The 14,143-nt window shown below is 40.1% G+C and overlaps 2 protein-coding genes across 2 annotated transcripts in view; one reads left to right on the forward strand and one right to left on the reverse strand.

Annotated features, from left to right (window-relative positions):
• B3gat2 (beta-1,3-glucuronyltransferase 2) overlaps nt 1-7,683 on the forward strand; it is an 80,040-nt gene extending 72,357 nt beyond the window's left edge. The window contains exons 3-4 of the mRNA XM_005359874.3: nt 6,996-7,144; nt 7,220-7,683. Of these exons, the coding sequence (XP_005359931.1) occupies nt 6,996-7,144; nt 7,220-7,306 (236 nt within the window). The 3' untranslated portion in view covers nt 7,307-7,683. The remainder of the gene's footprint in view (nt 1-6,995; nt 7,145-7,219) is intronic.
• Nucleotides 7,684-7,686: 3 nt separating this feature from the next.
• The window catches only part of Smap1 (small ArfGAP 1), a 92,328-nt gene continuing 85,871 nt past the window's right edge, over nt 7,687-14,143 (reverse strand). The window contains exons 9-11 of the mRNA XM_005359875.2: nt 11,610-11,775; nt 10,514-10,821; nt 7,687-8,618 (exon numbers count right to left, since the gene is read on the reverse strand). Coding sequence (XP_005359932.1) covers nt 8,484-8,618; nt 10,514-10,821; nt 11,610-11,775 — 609 coding nt within the window. The 3' untranslated portion in view covers nt 7,687-8,483. The remainder of the gene's footprint in view (nt 8,619-10,513; nt 10,822-11,609; nt 11,776-14,143) is intronic.

Below are 14,143 nucleotides of genomic sequence, written 5' to 3' on the forward strand. Positions count from 1 at the left end.
GTGTGTGTGTGTGTGTGTGTGTGTGTGAGAGAGAGAGAGAGAGAGAGAGAGAGAGAGAGAGAGAGAGAGAGAGAAAATATGTGTTTTATTTTGGATTTGAAATCATTCTTTTTCAGTGGATGGAGAGAAATATTAGAAATTAATTGCCATCAGTAGCACTGAAATAGCATGTCTAGGAGCTAGAGAGATGGTTCGGCAGTTAAAAGCAGTTAAGGTCTTCCAGAAGACCCAGGTTTGATTCTCAGTACCCACAGGACTCACAACCATCTTTTAACCCCAGTTCCAGAACATCCAATGTCATCTTTGGGCCTCTGTAAGCACCAGGCATGCATGTGGCATGCAGATATACCTGCAGGCACAACATCTATGCACAGAAAATAAGTTTTAAAAAAGCATGTCAAGAGTCCAGTACCGCTGGCCAGTGATCCAGTGATTTAGAAGGTGGTTAGTGTCCTGTGATCAGATTATGAAGACTTTGCTGCCAGAAGTCATGCTACAGGAAGCAGGAGTGGGCTTGATCTGCAGAAGACCTGTAAGATTAGTGTCTATACAAAGTGAGGGGAAAAGAGTGTGCTAGCGGGTCAGGTACATGGAGGCGAGACCAAGGTGGTGGCTGTCCAGCAGGAGACACTGGCAATGGCTGTTGATGCTACTGACTGGGTGAGAAAGAGCAGCTTTGCTTCTTTTTGTACTATGTACTTTATACTTATCTGTGTGACCTTTTTGTTTAAAAAAAAAAAATGGGAAGGGCTTATTTCAGTAGCAAGACTCTCCACTGCATTGCTGAATAAAATGAGTACGGTCTGTGTCTCACTCCAACCTACATAAGTTTTTGTATCCAGTCTTTGTATCCAGAAGTAAAATGTAACAGTTGTTTTCTATTTCCTTCCTTCCTTCCTTCCTTCCTTCCTTCCTTCCTTCCTTCCTTCCTTCCTTCCTCCCTCCCTCCCCCTTCCTTCTTCCTCCTCCTTCAATGTTTTTTTTTTCTCAAATTGAGAAAGTTCACCTACATTATTGGTTCAGTGAGAGACACCACCCTCCCTTTAGTCATGAAGACATTGAACTTTCTGTCAAATGAGTATTGACCGTCAAGACAGCTTTTCCTTTTATATTTTCTAATAGTGAATTATACAGCAGAGAACATGACCTTGTGATCTTGAGGTTAACACATGTGGTCATGGCTTATTTCCCTTTTGAATGCTGGAGTGGATGTGAAGAAGCTGGATGGGTTTCCTGCCTTTTTTCATGAGCTTTGGCTGCAGTTTTCTTGTAATGATTTGCATAGTATTGGGTATCTGGGCAAGGTTGACCTTCAGAGTAATTTGAGAAGCATTCTTTCTTTTTTATTAAAAATAAGTATAGAACCTCTATTATTTGTTTTTTAAAAGACTGCTGGGATTCACCAGTGAGGCTGTCTGGCCCTATAAAGTAGTACTGCAAGGTGACCTAACTGTGACCTTTCCTTCAACAGTAGGCTATTCTTCATTGGTTGTTGCTTTGTAGTTTGTCTCTCAATTTGTCTGTTCTAGTCTGAGGTGTCCAAATCTCTATCATAAAGTTAATACTTTTTGTTATTCACATTACTAGAGTTCTCTCAGCATTGGTGGTTTGTGCCTTCTACTTCTCAAGAAGTTATGGGACTATGTTTATCAGTGTATTCGTTACTTTTCTGTTGCTGTAATAAGAAAGCATCACGACCAGAAGCAACTTAAAGAAGTGTGTATTCGGTCTTAACAATTCCAGAGGAATAGGAGTCTTTTGTGGTGGGGAGGTACAGCAGCAAGCATCAGGCTTGGCAGCAGGAGCAAGCAGCTCTGGGAGCTCACATCTTCAGAGTTAGGAAAACTACATAAGCAGGGTGAGGCTGTATGCTTACAAGCTTGTCCTAGTTACACACTGCTAAGCAAGACCTTGTCTCCTGATCCTTCCCAAGCAGTGCCACTGCAGCCCAAGAGCTCAAATGTCTGCATTTTTTGGGAGACACTTCTCATTCATACCACCACAGTCAAGTTTTCTTCTCCCAAAGAAGTGGACTTTATTGCACATTTTCTATTCCTGATTTCTGCTGTTACATTAATAGTACTTCAGGACTTGGGTTTTGTTTTTTAGTTTTCTAAAAGTGGGACCTCATCTTTCTAGTTTAGCATCTAAGATATTTTTGAAAATTATATTTGTTGCTTGGCGCAATGTTCTATATAGTTTTAGCTACTTAGAAGGCTAAGGCAGGAAGTCTCAAACTAGTCTATTGGAGCATCTGGACAGCACAGTGATGCCTTGTATTTAAAAAATGATTTTTGGAATTGGGATGGTAATGGCTCAATGAGTCAAGTGCTCACTGCACAGGCACAGGGGCTGGAGTTTGGATCCTTAGCATCTGTGTAAGCAGCTGTATGTGGTGGTACATGCCTAGAAGTCCAAGACAGGAGGGAGGTGAAAACAGGAGGATCTGATGGGTTTGCAGCCAACCAGTTAGCCAGTTGGTCGACTCCAGGTTCAGTGAGAGACTCTGTTCCCCAAATAGGGTGGAGAGTGAGAGAAGAAAACATCCAACATTTTACTCTGACCTCCACACCCATATACACAGTTCTACCTCCTACACACGTGTGCCACAATAATTTCCCGTGTACTATATTAGATTCAGACTTTCATGTTTTGTTCTCATTTCCCTTGATTTATGTGACCTGTAATTTACCAAGTTTCCAAATATTTGAAACTTATGTTTGTTATTCTTTTCAATTCTATCACATTAGAGACAGCACACTTTATGTAACCTGAATTGCTTTAAGTTTTGGGGGGAGTTGGTTTATGACTTCTGTGATTTGAGAACATTCATGTGTGAAGATTGGGTAAAGTGCTATTATGGTTGGAGTGGTCTTCATTTAGGTTACATTGTCTGGCAGGGTGACTCAGGCTTTACATAACTTCACTGAAGGCTGGAAACAGTCATCATTTCTTCATCTATTTTTGTCTTCCTCTCATGTTTCATTCCAATGCTCAAAACACTAGTCTTATTTTTATTTTATTCTATTTTGTTATTTGTTCTTTACTGATCTTTTATTCTTTAATATCTCATGTTAATTCTACCCAGGACACTTTACATCTTCTTGTATTTTTATTACTAAGAAGACCTTGGCCCTTTCTTATCTCTCCCATCTCTTCAGTTTTCTTGAATATGAAAACATTTATAATATAATGAGCATATTCATTATACTCTATAATTCTATCATCTTTATCATTTCTGGATTTATTTCTTTGGTTATGTCATTTTATTTTCCTGATTCTTTGTACAGCAGGAAGTTTTGGTTCTGAGACCCTTTTTTCTTTTTCAGAGACAAGTTTAGTGGGTAATGAAGGAAAAAAGGGTAGAAGGGGGAAGATGAGAGAGAGGGAGGGAGGGAGCGAAGGAGGGGTAAAGGGGGGAGGGAGAAACAGTAGTTACCTCTTCAAGAGGCAGAAAGAGCGGTTCTGAGACATTTTGAATTTCAAATTGTTGGGTAATATTGATATACATATATATGTAGTATGCATATACATATAACATATGGTGCATTATAAATATGTACATAATTTTGAACTTTGTGCTGGGACATGATCAAGTTATTTGGAGGCACTTTTATCTCTTTAAGACTTGTTTTGTTTTTAAATTTAGGCAGGAGCATCTGAGCTTTCAGAGCTAATGTGACCCTGCACTAGCCAGCCATCTCCATGTTCCATGCAGGTGCTGCAGGTAAAGGTACTATTAGGATGCTGTGCTCTTGCTGAGAATGCAACTGTTACCTGGCTAAGTGAGTCACTGTAACTGATCCACCTGCTCCTTTCTAGACCTCTACTTGGCCTGGGGACTTTTGCAGGCATCAGCTGATCACACTGAAGGTTTGATAACAACCTCTAACCACTAGCACAGCGTTTGGCTCTACAGATATCTGCTATGGCTTCTTCAAGCTCTAAGTCATCCACTAAAGCAGACTGTAGAGTTTGGGGATTCCTTGCCTGTGGAGTGGCCTCTTCAGAGAAGCTTTGGCAGTTTTAGGGCTGACATTTATCTATTTCTGAGATCTGTAACATATGTGTTTCACTCCCAATATCTGAATACTTTTCTTGTTTATGTAATCCTTTGGCTTAAAAAAAAACTAAGCCTGCATGTATGTATGTGAACACGTGTGCATGTCTGGTGCCTTCATAAATCAGAGGGTGTGGGAGCCTTGACACCAGACCTACAGATGGTTTTGATACCATGGGAGTGCTGGCAACTGAATGTGGATCCCCTAAAAGACCAACTGTTCTTAGCCAATGAGGCATCTATTCTCCAATTCCCCTGTGGTTTTATTTTATTCAAAAATTAAATAGATTGGATACTAACGTTCCACCTTGTTTCCAGCCAGCATTCAGTAAGCATGTAGTCTGTTGAGGCAAGCCCTTCCCTCTGCCTATTAGAGAATATGTTCTTCCTCCCTATCGTTGGATGTTAAGAAGCCCAGCATACACAGCGAATCGTCATTTTTTGCTGGCATAGCACATTGTTCTGTAACTAACCCAGACAGAAAACCCTACTCCTATGGTTTCCTAATACCTGCAAACACAGAGCAGTACCTTTAAAGCTAAACCAGTCTCTGAAGATAAACATGTTTGAGGCATGAATATGAGCAAAACTGAAGAAAACCCAAGATACCCATAGAGACTGAACATCAATGATCAGGAGCTAAAAGTTCGGCCCATTTCCAAGGGAGACCACTTTAGCTTCTCCCTGGCATCTTATCCGGGCAGTGGGTTTCCCTGAAGCAACTCAGTTTGGCTTTCTTCCCTGATGACGACTGCTTGCTGGCTGCGACCTGCTTCCTGAGTGGAGAATGGGCAGAGCCAGCTGAGGTAAATGAATGAAGAACATCTGGATTATGTTCTCTCTCCCTCTGGCCCCTTTGTTAGAAAGGAGGTTGTTTTGTTCCCGGACCAAGCCACTCCCTAAGGTCTTTGAGAGTACTGCTGTTCAGGTCTCTATCATTCTCCAGTGAGAACAAGAGGGGCACCCAGCAGAAACAGTGGTGGCTTCAGGACTAGCTGTGACCTGTGCTTCATTTTACCAAGTAGCTCTACACTGCTACAAGATATTCCTGAACCAGGGAAGTGGAGAAAATAGTTACTTAATCTGAATCTTTCAGGGCTGCAGATGATAGTTTAACATCTTAGGGGACAATGAAGGAAATCAGACCTAAATGGTTCCATATTTTCAGAATTACTTATGCATAATTTGGCTCATTGTGTGTGCATATGAAAATAGGGATATAAAAATCAGTGCTTTGAAACCAATAAAGAAACGGCAGTATGCGTGAGGACAGACTTCCATTTAAAGGATGAAGCACATGAAAGACAGCAAAAAACCATTAACATTAATCTGACTTGGTCTCGAGAAAAGGCACTTTATTAACTTCAAGTTTTGGTTGTGTTGGTGAAGTCTTGTGCCGACCTAGCTGTATCTGATGAAGACTGAGATGTCTTATCAGTCACGTGACAGGATGTGGCCTGGCTCTGTGCCCCAGAACTGTCACAAGCCCTTCACCTGTCTACTCTGATTTCCACAGCTCTGAGTGGTGGCTGGTACTACCCAGCCCTCGGTACTTTTCACACAGTGGCACTTCTGTTTGCACACTGCAGTCCTCTGCATCAGGAGGATCTTTACCCTACACTAATACCAAGGTTGAGCTTTCATACTTCCCTTGCAGAAATGGGGACATTATACAGTTAACAAAGGTGAAGTGACTTGGCTGGTGTGCCAAATGGAAGAACCTAGTTAGTAAAAACCAAAAGGCTGGATTCCAAATTTCGTGTTGCTTACTAGACAGAATGCACGGTGTATTTCTATCTAGTGGAGGACACTGGATTCTGAAGGCCATTTTATGAGTTCTGGGTTTTCTGTTTTTTTTTAAATTTTGCTTCACTCAGCACTTCCTAGACCACATCCTGTTTGTGTGTGGCTAAGAGTTAACTATTTCTAAGAAGCAGCAGGGTTCAGGGTGCATGACTGACCAGTCAGGCACCTGGAGGTGATGGGCGTGGTCTTCTCACAGCTCTTCACTACTGTCTGATGTTATCACATTTCTCCAAAAAGCAGCAGAAATCCACTGCCAAAAAGAGGACATAAAGTTATCTATGGAGACATCCCTGGCTTGGCTCTCAACCCATCAGCTCCTGGAGGGCATGAGTTCTGTGTCACGGGCTTCAGACTTCTAAAACATGTGTGGCTGGCTGTGGCGTGCATTAGGAATGTATTAAAGCAGGTTAAATCCTAACAGTTCTGTCATATAAACAAATCACTGGAGGGAGTTCATACTTCTTGTCTTTGCAGCACTGAAGGCTGAACTCAGGGCCTCAACACATGTGAGGCCAGTGCTCTACCATTAAGCAATATCCTTTTTAAACAAACACTCAAATACAAAAACCAAATTTACCAAATGACTTAATCGTGCCTGTTCTTATTTCTAAGCTCACTTCCTTCATGCTTAAGAGCAAAACTAATGATTATAAATTAGGTAATACTTACGTTTTGTATGACCACAGTACCTCTATCTCTGATCTTCTCAATGTCAAGTCATTTGGAACAGTGCTGACCGCGATGATAAAGCACATTAATGATGTCAAAAGCAAGCAGGAAGGCTGGGCCAGCACTCCAACACCTCAAGGATAGTTGAGACATCTTTCTGAAACGCCTCAGCTCAATAATGCAGAGCATCAAATGTGGTGCCATGGTGACCTCTCTGACGATAGCAGCTTCTGAATTTACTTTTTATTATCAACAGATTTGAACTCATACTGAGGTAGGTATCCTCAGAGTGTACAAAGTCACAGTGACTAATTTTTCTTTGAGAATGTAAGCAAGCAATGCCCCTATTCAAGTTTGAATACCAAAATCTAACCATATAATAGTTATCTTGTACTTTTTGACATGGCCACAATTACAAAGGGAAAAAGTACAACAGTAATTCTTTTTCTTTAATACAAAGGATTTGCTGTGAGTCTGCAAGTCATCTTGTCCAATCCTAAAGCTGTATTTAAGCGCCGTGGATCCCAGCCAGGCATGCAAGAATCTGACTTTCTAAAGCAGATAACAACAGTTGAAGAACTGGAACCAAAAGCTAGTAACTGCACCAAGGTACTTATCTCCTTCATGTGGTGGGACAGCAAGTGTTGATAGTTCCGCTACTTAAAATATCCCCTTCCCCTGTAGGTTCTCGTGTGGCACACTCGGACAGAGAAGGTCAATCTAGCCAATGAGCCAAAGTACCACCTGGACACAGTGAACATTGAAGTGTAGACGCCAAGACGCAGGTGTAGAAGAGGAAGTCTGGAATTTAGGCTGCAGCTCATTCAGGTATTGTTCCTTTCCTTCAGCCCTTCCTGTCAGCCGAAGGACATCTGTTTAGACAGCTAACTGGATGCTACAAAATGTGTTGTCTTCATTTGTTCTGCATGTGTTCTCTAAAGCTAATTGGGAAGATATTTGTACACTGAAGCTACAGGACACTGGGGAAAATTCTGAGTATCTCCTGTCCTGCTGCTCCCTCCCTTCCTCAAGCCATCTCATAATTGATGGAATAGGTCTTAGAACCTGATCCATGAGTATTTTGTCAACTAAACAGTCCCAACTCTTGGCAGTGTACACTGAAGGAAATAAAACCCACAAATAGAAAAGTGTGGATTCATCTGTTTAATATAGGGAAATAACATTTTGTCAATACTAGGCACCATAAAATGTAAACACAATAACTGTCATAAACCTGGATATACCTTCAAGGATTAAAAGTGGCTTTGTTTTAGTTACCCTGTGTGCATATAGTGCAGAAAAAGGGTCTTCTTATTAGCACTATGTACATGAGAAGAGGTCCAAATTACAAGAGGCAGCGAAAATTTGAATTCTTGAAACACTAAGTTTTACAGTAACATCCAGGTTTATCTTCCTTTCACTAATCACGTTCCCTGTTAAGCACATCGAAACAACAGCACAGTGAAGTGAGTGATGAGTAAAAGAATTTGATACACAGAAAACAGTGCTCAGTGATACATTTACATTCTATTTATATGATTAAACATTTGATCATACAGTACCTTCCTACAGGATTACTGGCTAATTTGGGGGTGGGGTTTATACTGTTAGAAGTATTACTAACATGATAACTACTTCCCTTATATGCAAACATTAGAGCTATAATTTTGAGAATAAAACCGATTATGCAAGTTAACTGAGCAGCTTCTCAATGTGGCTATGACATCATGGGAAATATGAGCAAAGCTGCCCTCCACAGACGATGGTTTCTCAACCTGCTTTCACATCAGATTTAATCAGCACAGACCAACACGGTCAATCAGGTAATTCTTAATGTGAACAAATGGGGGAAAGGAAAATACATATGTACATGAATAAACGGGAACTAGATGCCTTTGGAGCGAGGAATGTCGGGTGTTGGATTTGGATGAAACTCTGTTGTAGCTTTTCACTTCCACAGTTGTGTGCTCAGAGTCTGCCCCGATGAGCTGCCCGACCACCCTGCTGTGGTGCTGGGGGGCTGGCCAAAACCTGCAGTAGGGTTTGCACTACTGAGACTCATGCCAGCCATTTGCTGATTCATCTGTGAAACATATAAAAGGCTTAGTTGACAAGGATTACTCACTTTTCATTCTTAATTCTTTAGCTACAACCAAACTTTTAATCATTAATGTAAAATTTAGTCAAAACACAGAGGTAAAGTAGACCATGCCCAAATATCTCTCTACTGACTCAAGAATAACCTTGTTCTTTATTTTTTCCTGTGTTTAGCACTGCTTATGAAGTAATCCATACTTAGTTCACTTTCTGTATTTAAATTTTTATCCCAAAGATTAACAGCAATTGAAAAGAATACCAAAGCAATCCTCTAATTTGTTTCTGAGTATATAAGTCAATGGACTCTTTCAACTATGAGAGTATTTCTTGAACTGAGAAATTTGAGAAATTAAAACATCCTAAAATTATCCTAACATTTACAAAATACCTGTATTCTCTATTAGCATGCTAAATGGATTTAATACACTTTCACACTAAAAATGTCATAGCATGTGTTTTAACAGCTAAAATTAAATTTTATATCCAATAAAATAAAAGATTACATGTAATTTTCTTCCAGGCTAGAGTCCAGTATATTTATCTGCCTCTTATCTAGCCCAGTGGTTCTCTCACTATGAAGGTTGATGACAGAGCAGGCAACGCAGGATTTTCTACAATACAGTAAACCTATATCAGTGTTATCTTTTGTTCTTTTTGCAGGGTTTTTGTAAGACACAATAACCACACCAGTGTTCCAATGTGTCTAAAGGCAGACAGATCACATCTTCACTTCTGCTCACAGACACTATCATGGCCTTTGTGACAAGGGCTGCGATTCTTCACTGGCTCACTGTAATTTAACCTGAGCTGAGTGAACTTCAGCATCTTGGCAACAGAACAGCTATTACTTACAAGTTTCAAGGCTTGCAGTGCGTACACATGTGCTTTATGTACTCCTGTAAACCACAATTCTAAGATATTTGGTGATTTTTCTAATGTTTGTTAGAAATCAATGTTCTGAAGGTAAAGCTGCTGGTCTTACAGGAACCAAGGCACTAAGATGCAGGAAAGGGAATGAGAACCAGAACATTTAACTCAAAAGCCTCTGAAGGCTGCAGAGAAGTCAGAAGAGCATTTAATTCAGAAATGGTACTCCTTGACTTAAACTATCCCAGATAGACATGGAATTTGTCAGTGATACCTGAGGCAAGCAGAGTTTTTATTATCATAGGTACTCTTGAGCCAATGGATGCTCCTCATAAATCCATAAGCAGTAACCATATGACAGAGACAGCTTTGATCCTTCATAAAACTGTACTCTGAGAATATGAAGCTGGATTTCTTTTTTTTTTTTTTTTTTTGGTTTTTCGAGACAGGGTTTCTCTGTGGTTTTGGAGCCTATCCTGGAACTAGCTCTTGTAGACCAGGCTGGTCTCGAACTCACAGAGATCCGCCTGCCTCTGCCTCCCGAGTGCTGGGTGGATTTCTTTCTCATTGGTAAGAGCTAACCAAAAATGATCCACGCTTACTAGTGAAGACAGACTGGTCTAAGTGGACGACTGAAAGACCCCACCCAGGAGCTGAGTAAAGCTGGTGCCAAGCCTGACAGGTGGCAGATATGAGAGTGAGGTGTCTCTTGTATGCTGACAAAGATAACTTCTAGCTAGTAATGGTAGATTAGGCATGTTCACTATTATAACTCTGTTACAGGCCAAAATGGGAAAAGGAAAATCCTAACACTTATTTACAGAATATTCTTAAAATAAAGATGGTAGTGAGTCATTTATCTATCTGATAAAACCTCATGACATCTATAAACATTTGGGTCTGATCAAACTTATCTTTATTCAATTCTTTTGCTACATCATTAGATTTCAAATGAACTACTCAGAATATACACATGGTTTCTTGGACTTTGAGATGGTAGTTTATGAGCCCTACCTGTGAAAGGTTCCACTGAGGCTGCTGAGCTTGTGGCAGGCCAAACTTACTCTGTGGTGCACCCATCTGTCCCACCATTCCTCCTTGAGGGCCAACAACATTCTGAGGAAGAGGCATCACTCCAGTCTGTGTGTTTCCCATAAACCCATTGGGCATGGGCATGCCCACCATCATGCTTGTATTCTGTCCCATCATATTTCCTATAAGACCGGGAGCTGCAGGCACTGGCACGCCCATGGAGGGAAAACCTTGAAATGTAGTTGCTGCTTGTGAGGTAAATGGCATATTTGTGGGTCCCATAAACATACCTGTATTGTAAAAAATCACAAATTTTAAAAAAGAAACCAACAAACAAAACAAGAAGAGGCTCTTTTACATGGCTGCACTCATCTCCAGATACAGAAAAGAGGGTAACTTCCTGACCCTCAGAACAGATCTCTAAACAACCCACACCTCCACCTTGAGAGTCTGTTATTTCCATAATGCAGACAGATGTTCTGACTATGTGAAAGTGATGCACAGCCTGAGAGTACATGCTACTCCTGATGACGCACACCACTGCTCTCTCAACCAGGCGGGTAGTGCGGTGATTATTTGCTTTTATGAGGAAGTACGTGGGTGGGTGGCCACACAGTTTCAGTCTATATATGAGATGAGCTTATTTTGAAGGAAAGGATCTGATGAATTAAAACTGAATAAATTGTATGCTAATATTTTACTATAATGACAAGGCATTTCCAAATTTTGCATAATTATATATATTTATGTATAATTCTGACTGCTTATTTGTTTGCCTGCAGAGAAAATAGTGTACACAAAGCCAAACTTCATGTAAATAAAATACCAGTAATTCTTCAAAGATAATTCATGTCCTATAAACTTGTGGAACAATATTAAGTGATATGTGACCAACTTATCAAGTTCAAATGAATAAAGTTTGTGAATCCTATATTGTTTAATTCTAATCCTTCATTCATTTCAGTTAAGTAGAGAAGTATCCCTTGCCACAGGAAAATGCAACTGCCATTACAGTTTCAAAGAATGTACTCTATAATACCACTGTTATTCACTGGAAATAAAGTTCAACATCAATTACCAGGAGTGCTTTGCTGTGTTCCTGTTCCATAGAGAGATAAGATGGAGTCTTTGGAGAGTTGTTTCTTTGCTACTTCTTCTGACTTTGTAGTCTGCTCAGTGAACAGATCCAGATCCCCAGATGTTACAGTAGACAGGGTAGCAGCTGCTGGTACAGAGGCTGTCCCCTGGGCAAAACACCAAAATAGTTAATTTCTAAACAGCATAGCTTATTTATCACTTAAAATCTTAAGAGGAAAAATGGTGACATCTAATGAGATCAGTTTTGAGTCCACACACGAGCATCTTGAGTGAAGGCGCAGTGTTAGCGTAAACCAAGAAGACTGGAGCTCTTTTCTAGCCATATGCAGCAGCTGAGCAAAGCAGTTTTGCCCATCACATCTTGAGCACACCTGAGTCTGGAAACATGCAGGTACAGTGTGAAGACGGACACAACTTCTCTCAAGAACTAGTGTCACTTCTAATAAAGAATGTTGCCACTTGCAGAACCAAAAGGTTCTATAATGGCAGATTAAACACTTTTACTTTTTCAAAAGCTACACCAAAGAATGTTTATGCACTTGTTCTAGGTCTATTTTAACAATACTAGAATGCTTCAAATCCAGAAGTGAAATACAGAAAAACTTAGCTACCTATATTCAACAATAAGCAAATCAACAAGTAATTTAGACATTTAACACAAAACAAGCTTCCCCTTAATCTACTTATACAAGGATATGATTGTGTAATGACAGTCTTCCTTAATGATTTGTTTTAAATACAAAAAAATTAAAAATTCTCTGAAGACTCGTAAATGCTGGCTCACATTCTTCTGAAACTACAGATTGAGGTAAGTAGCAATGGAAGTTAAAGTTACACATTTACTGTCCTGGATAGAGCACTATGCAGGAAATTACTGTCAAAGCATTTTATTCAAACTTAGGTTCAAAATATGGCTCTGCTTAACTATTATGACTAATTTAGCAAGACTTATAAGAGACATAGAAAAGACTCTTATTTTGCAAAAGCTCTAAAATGTGTAAGAAATTAGACATGAGAGAATATCAAAATAGTGTCTTTTAATCTGACTATATCTTAGTTACCAATGAATTATATCTTAGGACCACAGAGGCCAATAAATGGTTCCAAGCTGGACTGGATCCCTACCCTACCAGAGAGTTGAGATAGGTGCCCTTACATCTGTTATGTCAACTGACTTCTGTCCAATGAAAATGAAGACAGGCTTTGTAACCCCAGGGCCTTACACAAGGTTAAGTACTTACTATTTATTATTAACACTGAAAACAAAATGACACCACTAAATGATCCTTTCATCATGTTTCACCTACGTGCAACACAGGAATCTACTCAACCCCTTGGGATCCATTCTTGATGAATGAGATTTCAACATGAAAAGATTTCCAAATGGTTGGGGAAACACAAATTCTGGTCTTACTGTAGAGCAGTCTGACGAACATTCTCATGATCTAAATACTTCATGTGAGGAAGTATGACTATCGACCGCAACACAGACACCAGCTAAAACTGGCCAGTCTAAGTGGCACAGCTAGCAAGCACCTGAAGTCTGCTTATCTACTGGGCTTGCATTTGCCACCATTTTACCACCAGGGAGAAAGGAAACCATGTTTGCCTGTTCTCTTTCTGGCCTTTTGGAAATCCCAGGGACTAAACCAAAGGCAGTTATCGGCATGTCTACATATGCATTCTCATATATTCATAATCTCTCTCCCCCTCCTTTCCGTGTGTCTGTAGACAGCAGAGTTGCTGTGTCATCTCCTCCTACCCCCATACATGTTCATTCTTGTCACTCAGCTATTTCCAGGCAGATGGTAAACCTAGGCTATTTTATATTTACACACAGGCAAATCTCTGATTAGAATTTACACATGCTTAGAAAACACCAAAAGTCAAATAAGGTTCAGAGCAATTCATGATCTTGGTACTTGAACCCAATTACAGCTCAATTTCATATACTAAATGCCCACAAGAATTAACAACCTTCAAAGTTTCAGCATTCATATGAACACACACTTCTAAGATACTCTTTACTGGCAAAGGCAATATTTTGAAAATGTACTAATCAGAATGCACAAAGCATAAAGGTTAGTCTTTGAGGCTTACCATCGGGCTACAACTTGATAAACATAAAAGTTAGAACTTGATTACCAACTGGCTGGCCAGTCAATGAAGCTTTAGGAATCTACCCATCTCCCTACCACCCCTAGCACTGGGATTAGACACATACTGCTGTGCTCAACTTTGTATGTGGGTGCTAGGGATCTGAACTCATGACCTCATGCTTGCACATCACGCATTTTACCGAACGAACCATCTTCCCAGACCCCAAAGTCCCTGCTTTGACATGAGCTGCAATAGGGACTAAAAGGGCCAAACCACAATATGCTAGCTACCTTTCCTGAAATACATACTTTTGCTACACTCAAATTTGTTGACTCATTTTAGTCTAATTAATTCACAAAAGATTTACTTTTTTTTTTTTTTTTTGGCAGAAGACGGCATACGAGATTAAGCATG

This window comes from Microtus ochrogaster, linkage group LG2 (assembly GCF_000317375.1).
Source record: "Microtus ochrogaster isolate Prairie Vole_2 linkage group LG2, MicOch1.0, whole genome shotgun sequence".
Classification (NCBI taxonomy): Eukaryota; Metazoa; Chordata; class Mammalia; order Rodentia; family Cricetidae; genus Microtus; species Microtus ochrogaster.